This window comes from Channa argus, chromosome 23 (genome assembly GCF_033026475.1).
Source record: "Channa argus isolate prfri chromosome 23, Channa argus male v1.0, whole genome shotgun sequence".
Lineage (NCBI taxonomy): Eukaryota > Metazoa > Chordata > Actinopteri > Anabantiformes > Channidae > Channa > Channa argus.
The window spans coordinates 2,245,927-2,267,526 of NC_090219.1; the positions used below are offsets into that span (position 1 = coordinate 2,245,927).

Sequence of the window (21,600 nt, forward strand, 5' to 3'; positions counted from 1 at the left end):
TTCACGTACTGTAATGACTGTAATCACTATTCACTCACTCCAACCAGTCAAGGCAGATGGCTGCACACCCTGAGCCTGGTTCTGCTGGAGGTTTCTTCCGTTAAAGGGAGTTTTTCCTCTCCACTGTTGCCTAGGGCTTGATTAAGGAGGAGTTGGGTCTCCATACATCTTTATAGTCTTGACTTTATTCTGTACAGTGCCTTGAGATTACTTTGTTGTGAATTGGCGCTATATCAATAAAGTTCAATTGAATTAAATTAATGTGGAATAGAAGGCAAAATCTTGTACGGTCAATTACCCAATTTCTACCAGGCTTGGGACCAGCAGTGCCCGGCTGGGGGTGGAGTTCTGGATCTTGCCCAGGGACACTTTGACACGTGGTCGGGAAGAACGAGGCGCGAACCTCTGACCCTATGGTCAGTGGGCGGCCACTATACCAACTACTGCCACTGCCAATAGTAATTTCTATGTTTACTATTACTTAGGCTTTTCTACACAAACTGTGCCTGCAGAATTATCCTACTAGGACAAAAGTATCCCTGGTGGGAATCCCTGGTTTGTTAAACCAATCAATACAAAGTAGCAAGTGTGAGCAGATTATCTTGGTAAATAATCCGATTGTAATAATGTCATTGATGGGTGAATGCATGGCATGCTTGCTGATAGCACATCTTGATGCAAAAGGATTTTCACATTCAACATTTCAAATATTCAAATTGCATTATGATCATTGTCGAAGGTGCTGATCTTAGGACCCACAGGGATGTAAGAGATTTCTTTACAGCTGATGGGATTTGTCATTTCAAACATTACTGTTATATGGCCTCAAGTATTGTGCCCTTTTGGGGCACCATGCTGGCATTTTCTTTTTTACTTGGTAATCACTCTGCTTATATCAGCCTGTGGGTCTACGGGACTGCTGCTGATTTTCACTTGTAGCCTTGTAGCTTGTAGCCTTTAGCTACTGTGTCTAACAGAGAAAAATAATTTTTCCTCGCTATGAAAAAGGTATTTCTGTGTAATACACCGGCTGTAGTCTTCTTTCTCCATACATAATTATCTGGAAATGCTTGTATTTTTATTGCTTGTAACAAAATCTGTAATAAATAAGAAACAGGAAAATATTAAAACTCTGTACCAATCGAGTCTAATCCTGCTTACTAGAATACTATAGTACTTTTCTATGGTACAGTAGTTCTTTTGGCATTTGCTAATATGACAGCAATCTGCACTGGATCTTCTTTACACTATTCTTTTCTGATCAAACAGATAGATATGGATTTAAAAATCTGGCATAAGTTTGGCATCCAGCATCCTTCTGCGTTTGTGTGTTTGTGTGTGTAATCATACCAGCTCATGTCCTGTCAGCCCCCCCAGCAGCTCCAGCAGGCGTCGTCCATCACATAAGTCTGAGAACAGATCCTCTACAGGTGGTTTCCCTGTCTAAACAGAAAGATACCATTGTAACATCTAATCAACATAGGTATTCAGCAAGGCTGCAAAGGCAGAGCCATCAGTTTTAGAACAGGTATACCTGTGTTGAGACCAACATGTGGTGGTATGGGGTCAAATCACTTGTTTCATGAAAAGGTCAGAGGGGCCAATCGCCATACTGGAAAGACCACTCTATATTATCCAAAAAAACATCAAGAAAGCATGGAGTGTAGCAAGACATCTTGAGTAATCACAAACCAGCCCTGCATTAAATGTGAAGATAGCAGTTAATACCCAGGAGGATGTTCTTTATCAGTGCTGAAAAGTCAGGGATTACAAGCTAGCAGTTACTTCACATTGGAAAATGCTGCAGGCTAAATACAGTGTGAGTGACTTTTCTGGGCCTTCGCAGTAGCCAGAGTGTAGGGAAAAAGAGGAAGTGAGGAGCTCAGCTATATTAGTACATTAAAAAATAAAGGCCCTGGGCAATCTAATCATAATCATTTAAAAGTAAACAAGAATCTAAAACAATAAATGAATATGACTAACACATTCTGAAATAATCCACAACATCAGCAACCCAATGGGGGAGCAAATGGTTTCTGGAAAAATTATTCAATTTCACAGAAAGACCAAATTTTGCAATTTTAGATCACACTGCTGCAGGCTCCATGCAGAGGAAGCAGCACACATAAATGATTTTACCTAGTTTAGAAACTGTTAATAAAATGTGTCTTGGGAAGAAAAATCAAAGCTCAGTCATTTATGCTTAAAACATGAGTGTGCCAGTGCCTAAAGTAAAAGAAGTAAGAGAGTCCCTGAGTGTACAGAAGAACTGCTGTTTGAGAGCTGTACCATAAGTGAAACAGGCCTACAGCTTATTGCTCCATGATATATTGACTATGTATGGGGTCTAAAACATTTTAAACATTTTAACTATCTATTTTACTTTTAAATAAATAGTCCCAGTGTTCATCCATTTATATTTTTATGTTTCAATTAGCTCAGTTGGTAAGGCAGTCGTCCACGAACCACAGGGTCAGTGGTTCGGTCCCTGGTTCCGGCTATATGTCCAAGTGTCTCTGTTCAAGACACTGAACCCCTAACAGCCCATTCTCATCCCCAGCTGTGCAGTGCCGGCCCAAGCCTGGTATAAAGTGGGGAGGGTTGCGTCAGGAAGAGCATCCAGAGTGAAAACTGTGCCAAATCAACATGCGGACAATTATCTGCTGTGCCGACCCTGAACTCACGGGATAAGCGCAATAGACAAAAAATAAAGAAAGAAAGAATTTCAGTTATTAATTCTGTTATACTTATTTACATCGCTTACTGTATTTATATCTAACCATTGCTTTTAACTGATATTTTAATCATTTATTCACTATTGTTAGCTAACTAACCATTGATCTCTACTCTATAACTAGGTATAACAACTGTAAAAATATATTCATACCTTTAGGCTAAATAACTAGATTGTTTCATCACTGTCAATAGTTTATACTTCCAGCTAACCATTTCAACCTTTTGGTGCCATTCATTATTGTTATTTAACATTGACAATTTACACCTTTTTTCATTACTTTTGGTCAGCAATTTATCAGTTATTTTTAGCTATATCTTTCTATTTCACCTGTTGATTCATGATTTTGATCAAACAATTTCAAAACATACCATTACTTTAGGCTAACAATTCTTTCTAGTTAGCATTTTAAGAATTCAACACCACATTTAGCTGAGCAGTTTAATTATTTTGACTAATCCAGCCATGAGGCCCTAGTGTTACTTTTAGCTAAGAATTTCACACTTTTATATATGACTTTTTAACTAACCACTTTTGTTTATTCCCTATTTTTAGCCAAAAAGTTCAACAAATTTAGCTAACAGAGTTTCTGTTTTCAATACTTAGTAACTACTTAGCTAAGGTAACTAGTTTAACTACAGGCCCAAAAAGCTTTATCATTAGTTAGCTAGCTAGATGATTCACCCATTTAACCTAGCTGCTAATGTCACTTTTAGCCAACAATTTTAACTGTTTCTTTTAGATAAGTCTTTTATGCAAAACCTTCTTCCAATTTTATTAACTACTTTTAGCCAATAAGTTCCATTCAGTTACATTTGCTAACAATTTCAATCTTTTATGGAGAACTTTTTAATTCAACCAACTATCCACTACTATTAGTCAAAAATTTTACATGTATAAATTGTCCACCACTTTTAGTGTACTTTAAACTAGCCAGTACCTAGCTAATTAATGTTGAGGCTGATTTTTTTTCAGAGAATTGTAATAAAGGGTGTCCAGGTGTTTATAAACCTAAAAAATTAAATTCTAATCTTTACCTTTTCTACTCAACAGTCTTTCCACATACTCCAGGGCAGCTGCAGAAGAAACTGTGGACACAACCGATTAACGCACATCACTGACCTCAGCTGCTAGTTTAAAAATTTTAACATTATTTATTAGGCTGACTGAGCCATACTTTTATTTTATTGCAAATAACCTTTACATGAACACAATTTATTAGCAGTGTCGTAACAAATTTTAAATCAGCTTTTCTGGAATAATTATTTAGAAACATTTAATTTAGCATGATGAGAAAATGCCTACTAAAATAATGGATAGAAGATTTAAAAGACATGAAAAGAGAAAGGACATAGAAAATAAGTAACCAAAGCAAAGTCAGCCTCCATTTTTTTATTCATGTTTTTGCCAGGAGCATAATCTTTCCTATATTCTTACTGTCCTGGCCACTATAGCAGAAATGTCTTTTACTGCATCAATCGTGCAATATTTCAACCATGGCTGCCATGTCAAAGTCCCCACTCCTGCATCTAAAATGCATTACAACCAGCAATGAGACAGAAAGGAAGAAGAGGAAAAAAGCAGAAATGACCCAGAAATGTGTAGAAAAATAGACACAATACACAGTATGCAACAACACTGAGTGCACTCCTGGTTAATATCAATAAAACGGTAATTGATTATGAATCTTATCCATGTAATACAGTTGTTCGTAGTTCGTAAGCCCAAAGTTCAGAAAGACACATCCAATAAAAACAGAAAAAAGTAATTCTACTCATTGTTTTCACCTGCTCTCTTTTTCTCCACCTTCAGCTTCAACATACCCCAAAAGTGTTATATTATATTTGAGTCAGGGGATGTATTTGGCCAGAACATATATGCAGTAGATGGAAAATTCCACTCCTGCTGAGCTCTTTGAAAGCGGGGGTCATCTTTTCATTCAGTGTTTGGGTAAACAAACTCACATTCATAGTGTCATGTTTAAATGTCATCTCCCCTGCACCGTTTATATTCATGCTGGGCACTGTGCAGTCACTGTGATAGTCCTGTCCAGGTCCACACTGAACATGTTGGATTACTTCTGATCCAAACTCATTTATTTTGGTTCAGGCTTTGCATGCTCTTCGGTAAAGTTTACGTTTGCAGTTTTAATGCCATGTAGTGAGTAATGGTTTTTTTTTTTTCTGTTATTTTGACACTACAGAATGACTTCATGCACAGTCTGATCAGCACTTGTAATTGATAGAGCAGCTCCTCCTCAACCACTGCTGCAACTGTTTAATCTATTTTCAGGTGCTCTTGATGCTTTTGTCCAGACTGTTTCATGTTTAGCCATACTATCCACACCAAAACTGGAAAAGCAGTGATAAGTTCTGTCAGGCAAACAGTCAATTCCAGATGTCATAATTTTTTGGTAATGTTTGTTGTTGCATTGACAATTTACTAACCTAATTTTTAGACCTTCTGAAACACTGTATAGATACTACTAATAATAAATAGTACAAAGACTACATGTCAAAGGCTGAAACTGACAAATTTCTGAATATTTAAAACACATTTAAAAAACATCTGAAAATCGATTATTACGTATTGTAACTCCAGCTTCTGTGACTATGTTGTGCAGCCAATCCTTGCTCGCTCACCCCAACTAAAGCAGTATAGTCTACGCCTACCAGTGAGTGCTCCAAAAATTGATACTTTATCGCTCTCATGGTGTGCTCAATTACGTCCGCAGTCACACCATAAGGGCGGAGACTTCCTTAAAAACTGACCTACATTTGCGAATTCACCGGCAGGCAGTGGCAGAACAGAAGAAAGTAGGAGGGGGTGCCCCGCACTCGATGAGTCCACAGAGGGCCTGGGGACTCATCGGAGAGAGATAAGACAAATGCACCGTCACCAGAGTGTGCACTCTGGGGGACGGAAAGCATAGACTGGAGAGTGAGGGGCGTGAAACGTCTCGAAGATAAAACCAGACGACAGAGCACGTGAAGGACCATGATGCTGCCAGGCAGATGTCTTCCACTGACACCCATCTAAGCAGTGCCACAGAGGAAGCTATTCCTTAGCTTTGCTCCCACATCTGTTTTGCTGCTGCGTTAAAAGGACATTTTTGCTCTGTAGATAAGGAATTGGTCAGCACGAGGCTGAAGGAAAAAGAGGAATGAAGCGCTACAGTCGCCTCTCTGTTATGGTACCATCACCACCATGAGAGCGATAAAGTACGAACTTTTGGCCCACTCAGCGGTGGGTGTAGACTATACTGCTTCAGTTGGTGCGAGTGCACAGGGATTGGTTCATTATGCTACAGCCAAAGGGCAAGCAACATAAGAAATAGAACAACACTGAATAGGCATTAAAAAATACATAATTCTGTAGTTTAAATCACTGCAAGAACTCGGGAACACCTTGGAAATCAGCTGTAAATGGTCCTTACTTACTTATGGTTCCTACCTTACTGGTACCCAAAGTATTTTACACTTCTTCTCTTAATTCTTCTCTTAATTCTCTTAATTTAGTATCATTTGGAGCCTTATATTTTAGCCTATTTAGCAATTATTAATGGATTATGTGTTGGTAAGCAAATTTTTATGTAGTGTTTTCATAAAAGCCTTATTTATTTTGCACCTTTTTCATTACAAAAAATACAGTTTCGATTGTTTAACATTTTAATAAACCCTTAAATGAATAACTGAACACAGAACCACAGCAAACAAGTCAAATGAATAAAGGCCAAAGTCAACATTATGACACGTCTGCCCACTCGCCTTCTTTTACATAATGGTATGATCCTAGTCTATGATCTAACCTGTTGGCTTTTATTTATATATATATATATATATATATATATATATATATATATATATATATATATATATATATATATATATATATATATATATATATATATATATATATATATATATATATATATATATATACACACACACACACACACACACACACACACACACAATACCAACCTTTTATTTCAACTTAAAAATAAAGAAAAAAATACTAAAGGATTGCGGAATTTAAATTATTTAACATTTATGTGCTATTGCACAAGAAGGAAGAGTGGAAAAAATGTAAAGGAATTCAATAATAAATCTTATGAGAAAGTAGCTCTACCTACCAGTATCTCATTTTCTCACATTGCCCCTTCCTTACTTCCCTCTTTCCCTCTCTATTATTATATTTTATACTCACTGTCTCCCACACACAATCATTCTCTCAGATTTCATTCTCTTCCTCTTAAGTTCTTATTTCCTTCACTCTGTCTGTCTTTTTCCATCTCTCTCTGGCCTCAACCTACGCCTCTCGGCATTGTCCTGAGACTCACCATTATTGAGTCGTTCTCCGCACTGAGGCTGTGTGTGTGTGTCGGGATTAGATGCATTATTTGAATTTGACAGTGTGTGGGTGTAGGTGATAAGTGAAGAAACCACAGATGAACGTAGATAAAAGAACAGAAAACAAGGGCACAGGAGGGCAAAAACAGGCATCGGCACATTTGAATATTACTACACCGGAAGAGACAACATAAAAAACCCACTTTTCTTTCTTCACCCCTTCCCACTCATGCCCATTAAAATCTCTTGTCCATTTAGCAACTGCTGCCTTCATGTTTCCAGTACACTCTTACAAAGGAAACAGTTCTTCACGTGCTCTCTGGGCTGAATTGATGTCCATATAATTACACCTCTCAGAAGACCAACTTGAACCTTTGAAACCGGCCTGTACTTAAACCTGAAGAATCATTGACACTGTACACAAACTTTTGCAAACACACATCCTACTCCAAGACTCCATCCCGGGCAGACGAATTAACGATTTTACAGCAAATCAAATTGCACCATTTTCGATTCTTTATGCTGTTCTTGTGGCCATTTCTGTTGCAGCACTGTCTGCAACAAAAATAGCCCCAATTTCTCCTTCACGTCTAAAGACTCTTAAGTATCATTAAGCAAGATGAGCTGGAGGGGCAGTTGCACCAAAATGGACCTGATCTGTGACTGCTCAGTAAGAATGAAAACAGAATATTCCTTCCAGCATCACTTTAGTCATATCAATCTTACACAAGATGTTGATCTGTAGTAATCAGTCTGACTTTGAATTCGAGTACTGTGCGTATCCTACTTTTTGAAAACATGACTACAATTGGTGATAAAAATGATTTATGCAGACTTAATCTTGCAAATTAAAGGTACCATTTCTATATCTGACCTGTCTGATAGCTTATCAGCATCATAAAACCTTATGTTTCTTTTTACACTATGGTGATATTAAGGACAACACTGGCAGTCCTTTCCTACAATTGAACATGAAATGCAGGGCATTTCACAGATGGTAAAATATTTATTTGTGAATTCTGGGTATAGCACAATTGCACTACTACATTGTACTATACATGCTTTCCAACTGGCCTGGACTTTATCCTGCTTGCCCTCTGGTACAAAGTCAGAGCAAGTCAATGTGCGTATTGTCTGCAGGATTTAAATGAATGAGCAGGCATGTTGATGACATTTCTATCAGGGGCACCTTTTTTTGTGTGGGTGTTGTAAACAAAATACTGTGATCTCTGTAACATACTTTGTCTTTGACCAGGCATTTACCCCTCACTGATATCAAACAGAGTTTCTCCCTATGTGACAACTCTGCCTCAGAAAATCTCCCACTGTGATTTTTATGTGTGAAACCGCAACCTGAAAACATTCAGTCCTTAACCATGTGGCCACTACAAAAGATCCCGAAGGAAAATTCACACACACACACAAAAAAAGTGTGACTTCTTGTAGCCAGTCATTGTCTTCACTCCATTCCACACCTCTTTGATGTTATTCTGCCTTATCTTGTGCTGTAGGCTACGGCACTTTGCCTCCCTCAGTCTACTTAAAGTTCTTTGTGGCTCAGTGCTCTTCCTTGTCTCTTGCCATAAACACCCTCTTTTTCTTGTTGAGAATACTCTTGATTTCCTTGTTTATTCATGATTTCTCATTAAGGGGAAAAGTAGATCTACTTGCATGATGCAACAATACTCCTTCAATGTCCTAACCATGAACATCCATAAGCAGGTGCCAGTTCGTAACACTGAAGCCATCCTGCAGGACCTCCTGAGCTTTTATTTACCAAAACTCCAGACATCTTAGTAGCTGACTGCTGTCTTGCTAAACTAAGTAAGACTCGTGCGCTGGTTCCAAAAATGGGGCCGTGGGGGGACGGCGCTGTAGTCTTTTTCAAGCTGCCTTATCAAGTGAGGAGTCCAACTAACTCAGGATAAAACACAATGATCAGTTTAGATCAGTTCAGCAACAGCAGAGACATTCGGAGCCTGTGGCAGGGAATACCGACCATTACGGACTACAGGCCCCCACCACGGACGGCTGAACGGGGTGAACGCCTTCTTCGCTGGCTTTGAAAAGCAAAAAAGCTCCACTGCACAGAAGACTCCACCTCCTCTCAGCGACCAGGTGCTGACGCTGACCCCAAACAGTGTGAGGAGATCCTTCAGCAGGATCAATGCACGAAAAGCTCCGGGTCCTGACAACATTCCTGGGCGTGTACTGAGAGACTGTGCATCAGAACTCACCAATGTCTTCACAGACATTTTCAACATCTCTCTACATCCGGCTGTTGTACCTACATGCTTCAAAGCCACCACCATCATTACGGTCCAGAAGAAGCCGTCTCCATCCTGCTTCAATGACTACCGTCGAGTTGCACTTACTCCGATTATCATGGAGTGCTTTGAATGGCTAGTCATGCACCACATCAAGTCTTCTAACTGGAAGACCTCAGGCAGTACGGGTTGGCAGTAACACATCCAGCACCATCACACTGAACACTGGGGGCCCCCAATGATGTGTGCTGAGCCCCCTTCTCTTCACCCTGCTTACCCATGACTACACACCATCACACAACTCAAACCTCTTTTTAAGTTTGCGGATGACACAACTGTGATGGGTCTCATTAGCAACAACGATGAGACAAACTACAGGAGCGAGGTAAGATGCCTGGCCAGGTGGTGCAGTGACAACAATCTCTCTCTGAATGCGGAGAAGACGAAAGACATTGTTGTTGACTTCAGGAGAGCGCACACTCAGCATGCTCCTCTAACCATCAACGGTGCCACTGTGGAGAGGTTGAGCAGCACCAAGTTCCTGGGTGTGCACATCACAGAGGACCTCTCCTGGACCGAGAACACTGCAGCACTAGCCAAAAAAATCACAGCAGCGCCTCTACTTCCTCCGCAAACTGAGAAGAGCCAGAGCCCCGCGCCCCATCATGTACACCTTCTACAGAGGCATCATCGAGAGCATTCTGACGAGCTCCATCACTGTGTGGTATGAGGCCCGAATCGCCTCCTGCCGGAAGACTCTACAACGCATAGTGAGAGCAGCTGAGAAGATCTTTGGTGTCTCTCTCCCCTCCCTCAAGGACATTTATGGAACCCATCTCACCCGCAAAGCCCTCTGCATTGCGGGTGATCCCACTCACCCGTCACACAGCTTCCTCAGCCTGCTGCCATCAGGAAGGAGACTGCGTTGCCTACAGGCCAGGACCAGCAGGTTGAAGGACAGCTTCATTCATCAGGCTGTCAGGAAGCTGAACTCGCTCCCGAACTTGCCCCCGCTTCCCTCTTCTGCCTCAGGCACAGAACTATAACCCCCTACTACCTCATATGTCAACTTAATTTAAAGAACTGCTCTTGAGCCCTCTGTCACTCTGCCACTTTAACCAGACTGAATAAGCTTTTTTGCACTAATTCTGTTACCTGCACTGATGTACACTTTACTGGTTTGCACTCCATCTGCCATGTGCCTTGCGCTGCTTTTACTTATTTTACTTTATTTTTATTAGTATACTCTTCAATCCCCTTATTGTATAGTTGTATTGTGCAGTTGTATTTTATATTTTTATATTTATATGTAATCTAGATCTTAGGCTCCACTTTTAAAACTACCTGTAACCACCATGGATCCGAGAGAAACACAATTTCAGTTCTCTGTATGTATGTACTGTACATGTGGAAGAACTGACAATAAAGCTTGACTTGACTTGACTTGACTTGACTTACTGAGACTGACACAGCACATTATATTACATGTTGGTTTTCAAAGATTTTTATGCGGCAATTATTCTAAAAAGTTCAACTTGGAACCTGCGTTTATCGATTCCTTGACTTTGGTGAAAATTCAAGGTGCGACTCAGAGCATTACAACAATGGTGAGAAAAAGATTCTGACTGCCTCCTTCTCATCACACACCACGTTGAAATGTTATATAAAACCGGTAACCACAGGTGGAAAAATAAATGGATATTCAGACAAAATCTTAATCTGATGGTAACCAACACTGCAACCCTGGACTCTGGCAAGAGATGCCTAATTCAGGTAAAGGTATCATGATTAAATATTAAATGGTCTGCACTTTTCAACCTCATCTGAAGCATAATTTTTCTACTCATTCAGCCACACAGACACACTCATACTCACACACACACACAAACACACACCAATGACACCAAGGACCTCGGCTGACCCAGAGAAAGCAACTTTGACTTTAGTGCGTTACTCAAGGACAGTTTGACATATGGACAGGAAGCGATAAGGATCAAACTGGCGACCCCTCCTAAGCCACATCCTCCCTTTAAAAAATCCTTTTTTTAGAACAACTGGAAGCAAGTGGCCCTGAAGACTTTAGATTAGAATCTTTACACTTTAAAGGCTAGATAATTTTTTTATTTGCTGACTCAGCACCAATTTATGGTCTATCAAATTGCTCCCTGTAAAGTGGAAAATTCTTTTAGGCGTTGGTTTTGGTCCAGATTTAACCATTTAAACAGTCATCCAACAACTGATTACATGAAAGTACTGAAATAGGACATATGATTTTAAAATTTTGTTATGAAATAATTAATTTGAAAAAATGTACAATATTTTTATATATAAAATGTTGAAGGTAAGATTCAGGTGATGAATTGAAGCATGTTACTGTATGAGTTGAAAAAGAAGAGGAAGCAGAAAAGAAAAACCTCTTCCTAATATTGAAACACCAATATGGTACTTCTGAGGGGTAATTTTAAGGGCAGCCTGTTTTCAGCATCTGCAAAAAACCCAACTGTGAAATTATCAGCATCTTCTAAAGCAAGCCTATTTATTTCATGCACCTTTTCATCTTCTTTCAACACAAGCTGGGATTTGCAGCCATACACCATTACTGATAAACACAATGCTAAACACACACAGAAATAATGACAAGCACAATAATAATCTGTGTTTTTTAAGAGTAAATAAAGTTCCCTAAAGTCTAAACAGAGATTGGCCATAAACAGAAGGATAATAAATCTAGGAAAATGACATGTAGTCTCTACTAACAGTAAATACATTTTCATTTCCCACATCTCTTTCACTTGTATGTGAACGTTTATTTATGTGTCTGTCACAGTCCATTTATCCCAGGGCTTCTGTGGGCGAGGACAAACTGCACTTGACTGTCAATGCAGCCGTAGATTACAGCTTAGGTCAAGTAAGTATAGCTGCTTTTTGTGGGATTCTGACAATCATCACCCACACTTTGCAGCAGCTTGAGTTACTGTAGCTCACAAGCCACAAACCAGTGCTCATATCACGCCCTAAAACTTGGCTACGAAAAATATTTACAGGTATTGTTTGCCTTGGGAGGTGCAGCTGTCAAAACAGATTTCGGCTTTTGCTGCAATAATTTAAAAGCAAAAGATGTTTTATTGGTTTATGAGGGACAGTACATGCACTACTAGCAAAATAAAAATAGTCAGAAAGTTAACTATTAATCAACGGCATTAACCAGTGAAGCAGATGTTCAAAGAACACAATAGGTCCCTGTTTTTTTACACAGCATGCCAAGTTTGTATATTTTGGCAAATATGCAGCAGTGTGTGTGTGTGTGTGTGTGGTGTGTGTGTGTGTTTCACTTGACTAAGTGTTGTGAAGTTTGTGGTGAAATTGAATTTATTCATAGACTTTTTCATCACTTTGTCTTAGACAAAAAAATAAATGAGGGAACACTCCAGAGCAAACACTGTGTTTGTCATAAGGTAAAATCTCTATAGTTTTTTTCTCCATCCCCCATGTCAGACACAAACCCACTGTCAAACTATCAAAACAAAACAAAAGCGGGGATGTTTTAAGTGTCAGCTTCTGTAATTGAATTTTCTAACAGGTCGTCTCGGGCGACGCAAAAGTAAATCACAAAGAAACGATGACACAGAAGATGCTCCATAACCTGCACAATCTAATGTGAGACCAGGGGACAATTAAAGAAAGACAACCTTGCATTGAGCACACAGGCGACTGAAAAGGATTTCTTTCAGACGGCCAGTGCCAGTGCCTGGAATTCCAGAATAAGAGAGCTGGTTGTATTCCAAGGGTTATAGTTAGGATGCATCGATATTAAATACTGTGAATCTCTTATTTACTTACTACATTGTGCTGGATAATGTCAATGTTGAGATCATTGTACAACAAAAGTTTAGATTTAAGTCTGTTCTTAAGGCTTCATTACAAAAGTTTTTGTCTAGGTTTTCCAAAAACCTGATATCAGCTTATTGTCGAAGATCATAAAGAAAACAGCATTAGACCACAGTGGATAATGAATCTTCGTACTGTAGCCTGCTTGTGATTCATAGTCATACTTTTTCGGTATCAACAGCTACTGTTTGTCTTAAACTAAAGTGGCAAATACTGTATCAACCCATTTTCAATCTTAGCAGTGAGAATCAGGTTAATGTCAAACATTTAAGTTCAAAGATCTACTGATGTTTTTTTATGTGATGGTAGAAGCTGGATGTGGTCATCAATACACTTTTTTGCACAACTGAGCTGTAAGAAATTGTGTACACAGTAAATATGTCTAAGAACTGATGTAATGCTGACATGATCTCTGTCAAGATCTAGTCTTGCAAATATGTGTGATGTTAGAAAAGTTAATCTCACACACAAAGAACATGTGAGATATAAAGATTTTACTGTAATTATGTTTGCACATCAGGTATTTTCATAAGTCACTGCATTACTAAAGTTTTATATTTTTACATTGCAATTTATTGTACTTTTCTCCCCTGCATACTGGCAATTACCAAGTGTTTACTTTACATATTGAAAATGTTAACATTATTGCTAACACATTACTTATGTACGTCCTCACAAGAAAAGTTTTCCTATTTCATTGAGCTCCACTGGTTATGCTTTACATGTCTTTTAAGCAAGATATTTAAGCTTTAAGCTATTTCAGTTTGAATGTTAAGTCTTACAGGCTGTTATTTATTGTAACTTTATAAGACTAATTCCTTAAGGGCTGTACGTTATTGAGTGGATCAATTTAAAATCTAATACCACCACTTGAAATACTGTACAGTATTTTTACTACAGGACTGCTAAAAAGAAAAAACAATGTTGACATATGCAGATATGCAACGTTTGGTTACTCTAGATTTTACTTAAATAAATCTGTGAGACAGTTCTCTGTGTTTGGAGTTAAAGTCGATTTAAGCTTCTCCCTTGATACATATAAACATCGCAGACCTATACAGAAAAGGGGGTTATAAGTAATCTTAGCTCGCAGAGGGTTGCAGAGGCCCCGACGTGCACACCTCCCAAATCTTAACAATGCGTTGTGCGGAGATGTGCGTCGACCACAATGATTGGATAATGTCAGGATCAAAACAAGGATAGAACCAGAAAGAAAAAGAATATAAAAGAAACATAACCATTCATACCTGTCTAGATGTTCACTCTGATCTAAAAAAATATTTACAATATATATATATATATATATGTTGTATATATATTCTGTTGTTTTACTGTGGCTTTATTCAGTCTTTAGTCCTCATTTCATTTTAATTGTGTTTTGAGATGTGTATTTCGACTTATGACTTTTTGTTTCCATAAAGGAACATTTTGACAAACTGCCCTCTTGCAGACACATACATCTGCTTTGCAAGTATACAAGTTACACATGCGAATATATCCGAGTGTAAATCCACGTCGACTTTTACTTGTATTGACAGAGAAGCATAATTCGGCCTTTAGTGAATGCTGCCTGTTAAGACTGTGGAGGCCTACAAATCTGCTGCTATTAAAGAGACAGAAACCATCCCAGACCGAATGAGAACTAACATAATGCAGTAATTCACATTAAGAGAAAAAAACATTAAACTATGTAAACATTTCCCTGTGGAGCCATTAAATAAAAAGATGAACCTCAAAATGATTAATATATTTAAGTTATTGCTATTTCAAATCTATCTATTTCTTTGGTATTTTATTAGTGCCTTATTCTTGAGACCAAAAAGAAGCATTTTGAGCAAACATAAATTAGATACAAAACAGGAAATGTATCATTTATCAATAGAAATTTCATTGATCCATGTTTGCAGTTATATTCAGGCTTTCACTTTCAACCATTAAAAATAGACAAACAAAACAAGACACCTTAAAGTTTCTTCTGACAGGATGTAAACTGAGATGAGCTCTGCATCTGTAATGCAGAATGCCATCAGCAACTCCTGACACAGAAAGCTGTAAAATGTATCTACTGTATTTAATTAATATCTCTGAGCACGGATTCAGTGTGTTTCCCTCCATGAGCTACAAGTGTGCAGCAATTAGTGATGCAGACAGACACCCACGCTAAGAGAAAAACACACATTCATAGTGATTTTCCACTCCTAGTGCTTATTGTCATTTCCAGGCAGATGTGACATTATTTTAAGCAGCAGCAGTTAACACTGTGTCTAGTTTGTGCCCTTTCCACCAGATGTTCTCATTGCATCCAAATATAGGTTTTTCCAGATTAGGTGAGTCATAGAACAAGATTTCATGATGATTTCATGCTTTTATTGTGCAACTAAAAAGCCATGTCAAGTTCATTCCCCAGAGGGTCTAATTTTTTCTAGCAAATGAAAACAAATATAAGATGGTTAGTAAAAATAAATAAGAGACGCTAATTGATTTGTGTCATCAAAAACAACCATGTGCTTGTGTGTCAACACCTCAAGGTAAAACACATAATAAAAATATATTTATATTATCATGCACAAAAGCAAAAAAGCCCTAATGTAGGATTGTGTGACCCTGGTTTGTTAAATCACTGTGATAAGCAATGCTTGAGGGTACATTATGTTTGGGGAGTGTTTTTCTAGCATGTATTTGTAAGTAAAGAAAAAAGGAGAAGAAATCTTAAATAAAAACATCAATACAAGTAGGATTTTAGTAAGTCACTGCTGATTTGGGCTTCAACACGTGTAAAACAATCATGCTGGACAGACAAACAATCTCTTCCTTTCACTGCTTAAACAATTTCGAGGAACTCACTAAGGTAAAAGTGATGCGTCGTCTGAGGACTTTCAGTCAAACCTTTCTCCTTCCTTCAAATTATCAGTCGCTCCAGGATTTTGTGATTATTGCGTTGAAAAAATCTTAATTTTTCAAAAAAAACTCACATGTAGGGATGTTTTTATCAATTCAATTAGTAGCTTGAGTTTCTTTACTTAATTGACTTTCACAACCTACACCATTGTGTTTGTGCTTTCAGCTCTACTGTAAAGTATTGCTGTAGTTACAGTCCATACAGAAAACTTTGTTCTATGGATGTGTGGTTAGGGTTAGAGCGAGATAATTGGGTGATGCAATAAGAAATCAATGTAAACTGCCATTTTCACTTTTGTAATAATATTTCTATATTATATTATATATAGTATAATAATATTATATAATATAATATTTTCAGTTTGCACTTTGAAAATGATTCATTTGGTTGTAGTTTGGGTAGTACGGGTACATAAATGCCAATAAACATCCCTTTGACTTCCCTGTATCAAACTATCTCTCTCCTTTTAGCTGAAAAATGCCTCTAGATGACATCACTTAAAAAGAACCTTCAGTTGATCTTATGTCATCTTGTTGCTCATAGTATGGAGTTTGTAAGCATGGTCAACCTGCTTTTCTAGAGCTCCCCCAGATTACATCATCTGAACTCCTAATGTTGAAAAACTCCTTCGGGTGATGTCATCTGGAGTAGTTTTTTCAGCTAGAAGCAGAGAAATATTTTAGTACAGGGAAGTCAGAGGTTAGTATTTATGTACAATTACACCCTAAGCTAAAGCCATAGAAAGCAACTAGCCCTTTAAGGCCAATCCTTAAATAGAGTCCATATTTTCTAATTGACTAGCTTGCAGCAGCCTACTGGTAGGCCAAGCACAGCAGTGAGCCTTGGATTCAATATTAAAGTTGGTGAGTGAAACTGTGTAATTGGGCGTTCAAACCTAAAACAGAGGTCAGTTTATGAACTGACAATGTTCGTACACATTGTGACATTGTGAGGACCCTGAAATAGTCTATGGAGACTGAAAAGAAACCCTAGGAAAGTCTAGCACCAAGGTCGACAGGTCACACGGAGACAACACATTTTGTTTTTGTTTGATTTTTCTACAAATTCAGCTTTGCTGTTGTTTATTACAGAAACCCATCATCGCATTACAATTAAAATACAAAAAAGCATAAAACATGAATTACTAAATTTTAATCCACTCAATAGTTACTGAGACATTTCACTTAACACCCTGAATTATCAACCTGACATCATGGGTATTTATAGCAAACTTTAACACAATCCATTCATTTGTAGGAAAGATATTTTACTAAAAAGCTAAAAAAGTTCAAACTGCTGGTAGAACACCAGGAGAAGTGAGACGATCACCAAAGTCAGCATGCATCTTGTTTCAATCCATTCAGTACATGTTATTTGATATTTCAGTGTGGAGAAACTGGTGGACTGACCATTGAACTGACTTAGAGACACACGGTGCCTCCCCTCCCCCCTTTTCACAATGGTAAATAAGGCACTGTTTGACTGTACAGACAGATTTCAGACCAATGTGATGAGGCAGTCGGAATTATTACTTTTAACTCAACATGTTAGAATTGTATTATATTCGTATCAATGTATTTGTGAATGTCATGACCTGACAACATGCAGCACAACTTGAATTAACATTCAGATTTACAGCTGCTACAAGGTAATGCTACTCTAAAAGCCTGTATCACTCCACAGAGTTCATGCTAAAGTGGTGACATGAGTCACCAGAGCAAATGATGGACCTACATGGATACATGCATGAATTTGTGGGTCTCTATCAGGCAGTGCAAGTATGCCGACTAAAAGGACTAAAAGGACCCCCCCCCCCCCAAAAAAAAAGAAAACAGTATATTTGTTTAATGGTGGAGCTAAAGGACAATATTGATATGATTCTGATGTGCAGGCACTTGCTGATTTATTTTCTCGCAGTAACACTCCAATCACAATCTTGTGAACAGACGAGCTAGAAAACAAGCTAAATAAACTGTTCATAGTTTACACTCATTTCACCCCAGTGACTCATACTTACTTGGTACTTTGTAAAGATTGTGCTTTTTACTGATGGTAATCAAATGTTCCACTGTCAGTTATCTTAAAACAGCTCTAAACCATAGATGACCTTTCTACCAATACATAGGTGGTATCAGGCACAGTATTAGAGTTTAATAAGTATGAGTATAAGTACACAAAGAGTGTCAGCATCATCAAAAGCACAGTCTGCATACAGTAAATCAGTAAATCATGATCGTCTCTTTAAACGATAGGCCTGGCAGTTTGCTATGTCTACAGTGACCTTTAAATCTAAAGTACATCCACAATTCCTGAAGCTCTCCACAGAACAAGCACTAAATTCAGTCTCACTTTTCCCAAACTGCTCCATAAGTAGTTTTTGATTAGTTTTGACTTGGGAAAGAATCACTCAGCTGTTGTAACTGTGTGACAGCCCTTAATTTTCACAGCTTGATTCAGACCTGGTCAGAAATCTCACAAGACATTTTTCAGCATTTAGGGATGCTGGAGGGCAGCTCTGAGACAAAGTCACTGCATACAGCTATAAAGTACAAGCTGAGATACTGGCTGAGTGATAATAGTACATATGGCAGCACTTCAGTCCACATTGTCACATAGAGAGTCACTCTACAGGTTCACCGCAACGAAAACTAAATCTAGATAGTAACTAAATCTAGAGGCTATTTTCAGAGTGATTATTCCAACTATTCCAAACTACCTTTTGTTTAAATTTGACAGAGAAGGGAAGAGATGGAGGTTGGGAGAGAAAAAGAAGAGAGACTCGAGAGAGATAAATCGACTTGCCAGGAAACACTATTTGGACAAATTAACAACAATAAATCAGGTAGACCTCTATTACTTGGCAATGCAAGTCTGGATTACCGACCCTTGATGCATCTTCACTCACATATGTGCACAACTTCATTTACCTTGTTTTTGGACAGAGTATATACACTTCAAAAGTTTTAAATCCCTCAAAGTCCCTCATATACAATTTTGCAGTGCCTGAGTGCAAAACCTCCAAATTCAGAACACTGGCAGGATGAGAGTAGTCATCAACCACACGTATGGTTTCAAAAAGTGGTAAGGCTTTACTGCATAAAGCAATAATAATATAACTACACTAATAAGGTGACACATTATGTAACACATCACTTTGGTACGGTGTGGACTTTTTACAACATGGTGCAATTAAACGGACAGAGTCCTTTAATCCACAGGGTGACAGCAACTTCACATTCTCTATAACAGTGGAGATGTCACATTGGAGGCACTGAGATGTTATTACTATACAGTATATTATTTTATCATCAGCATAAAAAGGCATTCAACACTTAACAAAAAAGTCCTACTTTCCTAACATTAGAAAATTCTGCATCTGCTGCCAACCTTCTCCTCTAATTTCTTCTTTCTTTTTCGTATCTTTAGCTACATCAACATTTTCCGTCCTCTTTTCTCTCGTCTCAGACAACTAGTTAGTTTTTTTAAAGATCTGAGCAAACAGTGACAGCCAGGGTGTGAAATGCTGAGCCACCGTCTCGGTTATCTGTTTCTCTTAATCAGTAGCTATTCAAGGTGGAGTTAATGGTTTGTTCTGACCTTAGTAAGAAAAAAATAATAATTAGCAATTAATTAGTAAAACTTGGCTTTTAAAACAGTTACAAAAGAAATCTAACAGTGTTTTAATACCAAATGGAAGAAACAACATTAAGAGACAACTTCATTGGGCTTTATACCCTAATACCTGACAAACCACATTTGTTACACGCCAACTGATCCAGATACTAGATGTCATGACTCACAAATACTAGTCTTTATGAACAGGAAGCACTTTGTAACGTTGCGTTCAATGACCACTTTTGTGCTGCCTTAAATTTAATGAATTGGGGGATAGTAAAGCATAATTTGATTTTCACTGAATCCCAGTACATCCTGTAGCATGAACAGCACTCATGTGACTTATAGGCTATGTATGCAGTGTCTAATATCTGTCCTATATACTCTAGAGATGTGTGAGGAGATAAAAATAAATAGATAATAACTTTAATTTAGGATATATTTGGATATAGGATATATTAGGATATATTTGTTGAAAACTGATCTGGGGCTTGGGAAGTACTCCAAGTAGTTTTTTTCTCCACCATTTACATTTTAAAGACTTTAGTTTAAATTGAAGTTATGCATCAAGAACAAATTTCAGTTTACCTGAGGCTACAAGTGTCAACAAGTAAAGTATATTTTTTTAATGTAAATAAAATGTTGTTGAGATTTATTGTTTTTATCTCGTCTCCTTTTTTGTTCCCTATTAATGCAAACCCGATTCCAAAAAAGTTGGCACACTGTACAAATTGTGAATAAAAAAGAAATGCAATAATTTACAAATCTCATAAACTTTTATTTTATTCACAATAGAATATAGATAACATATCAAATGTTGAAATTGAGAAATTTTGAAATGCCTTGCCAAATATTGGCTCATTTTGGATTTAATGAGAGCTACATATTCCAATATCAGAAAGGAGTTTCTCAGAGAAAAATTGCAGAGTTTGAAGTTATCATCATCTACTGTGCATAATATCCTATCTTATAGACGTTAGACGTCTTTTTTTTAAACACAGGGTGGAGTGATGGCTCTACATTAACCAACATCATGTAAAGAAAAGTGTGTCAATTGCTATTTCCTGTATTTCTTGTTACATGAATAATTTAGTCAGTGTTCATGGGAATTAGGACATGTTTCCATGGCGCTGGTTAGTGAGTAGACCGACTGTTGACATGTATCCAACCTTTAAACTTTTCTGAAATCTTTCAAAAACAGGACAGCACAGGTTACAACAGTGAAAGAAGAAAACCAACTGAACCAGAATAGAACAGACCAGGACCGAAACACATTTTTAATTAGTTCTGCAGTGTTTAAGTGTATGCCTGCCTTAACACACCAATATTTATCTGGGATAAAAAAAATCTACAAGTCTGTTCTGTGTGATGATAAAAGGCATTCTGGGAAGAGTGGGAAGAGAGATATAAGTCAAGTTTAATAAAAATGTAAGTGTCAGAAAAGTAAATTAGAGTCGACAAGTTGCAGGGAATCAGCTGCTGATAGTCTTGAATAAAGCACCAGCTGAGGTTGGTAAACAAGAAAAAGTTTCCAGCCCTAGTGACAGATCCTAATATATTTCTGAAGTGTCTCTTTTTATGGTTTCCTGAGTAGCAAATCACACTAACATCAGACACAACACTGCTTGACTTCCAGCCATCTCTCTGGCTTTTTTCCATGCAGTTCTCACGCCCGGTGTTACCAAACCTTCAATTTTCTGCCATAACTCATATTTCTTCATCCCTTCATTGTGCAATTCTTTGTCCCCTTTCCCCTCCTCTTCTTCATTTTCTCCCCTCATATAGTCTCACATCTGCTGTCTCACTACCTCTTACTCTTATGGGGCCCATGTGAAAGTGTGTCTC

At 37.9% G+C, this 21,600-nt stretch overlaps 1 protein-coding gene across 23 annotated transcripts in view; it reads right to left on the reverse strand.

Moving 5' to 3' along the window:
* Window positions 1-21,600, reverse strand: part of dmd (dystrophin) — a 330,473-nt gene that overhangs the window by 218,009 nt on the left and 90,864 nt on the right. For all 23 annotated transcript variants that reach the window (XR_010912201.1, XR_010912203.1, XR_010912202.1 and 20 more), the window contains exon 3: window positions 1,351-1,443. Coding sequence is in view for 20 of the 23 variants with exons in the window: in XM_067493119.1 (XP_067349220.1) it covers window positions 1,351-1,443 (93 nt within the window). In the remaining 3 variants the exon portion in view is untranslated. The remainder of the gene's footprint in view (window positions 1-1,350; window positions 1,444-21,600) is intronic.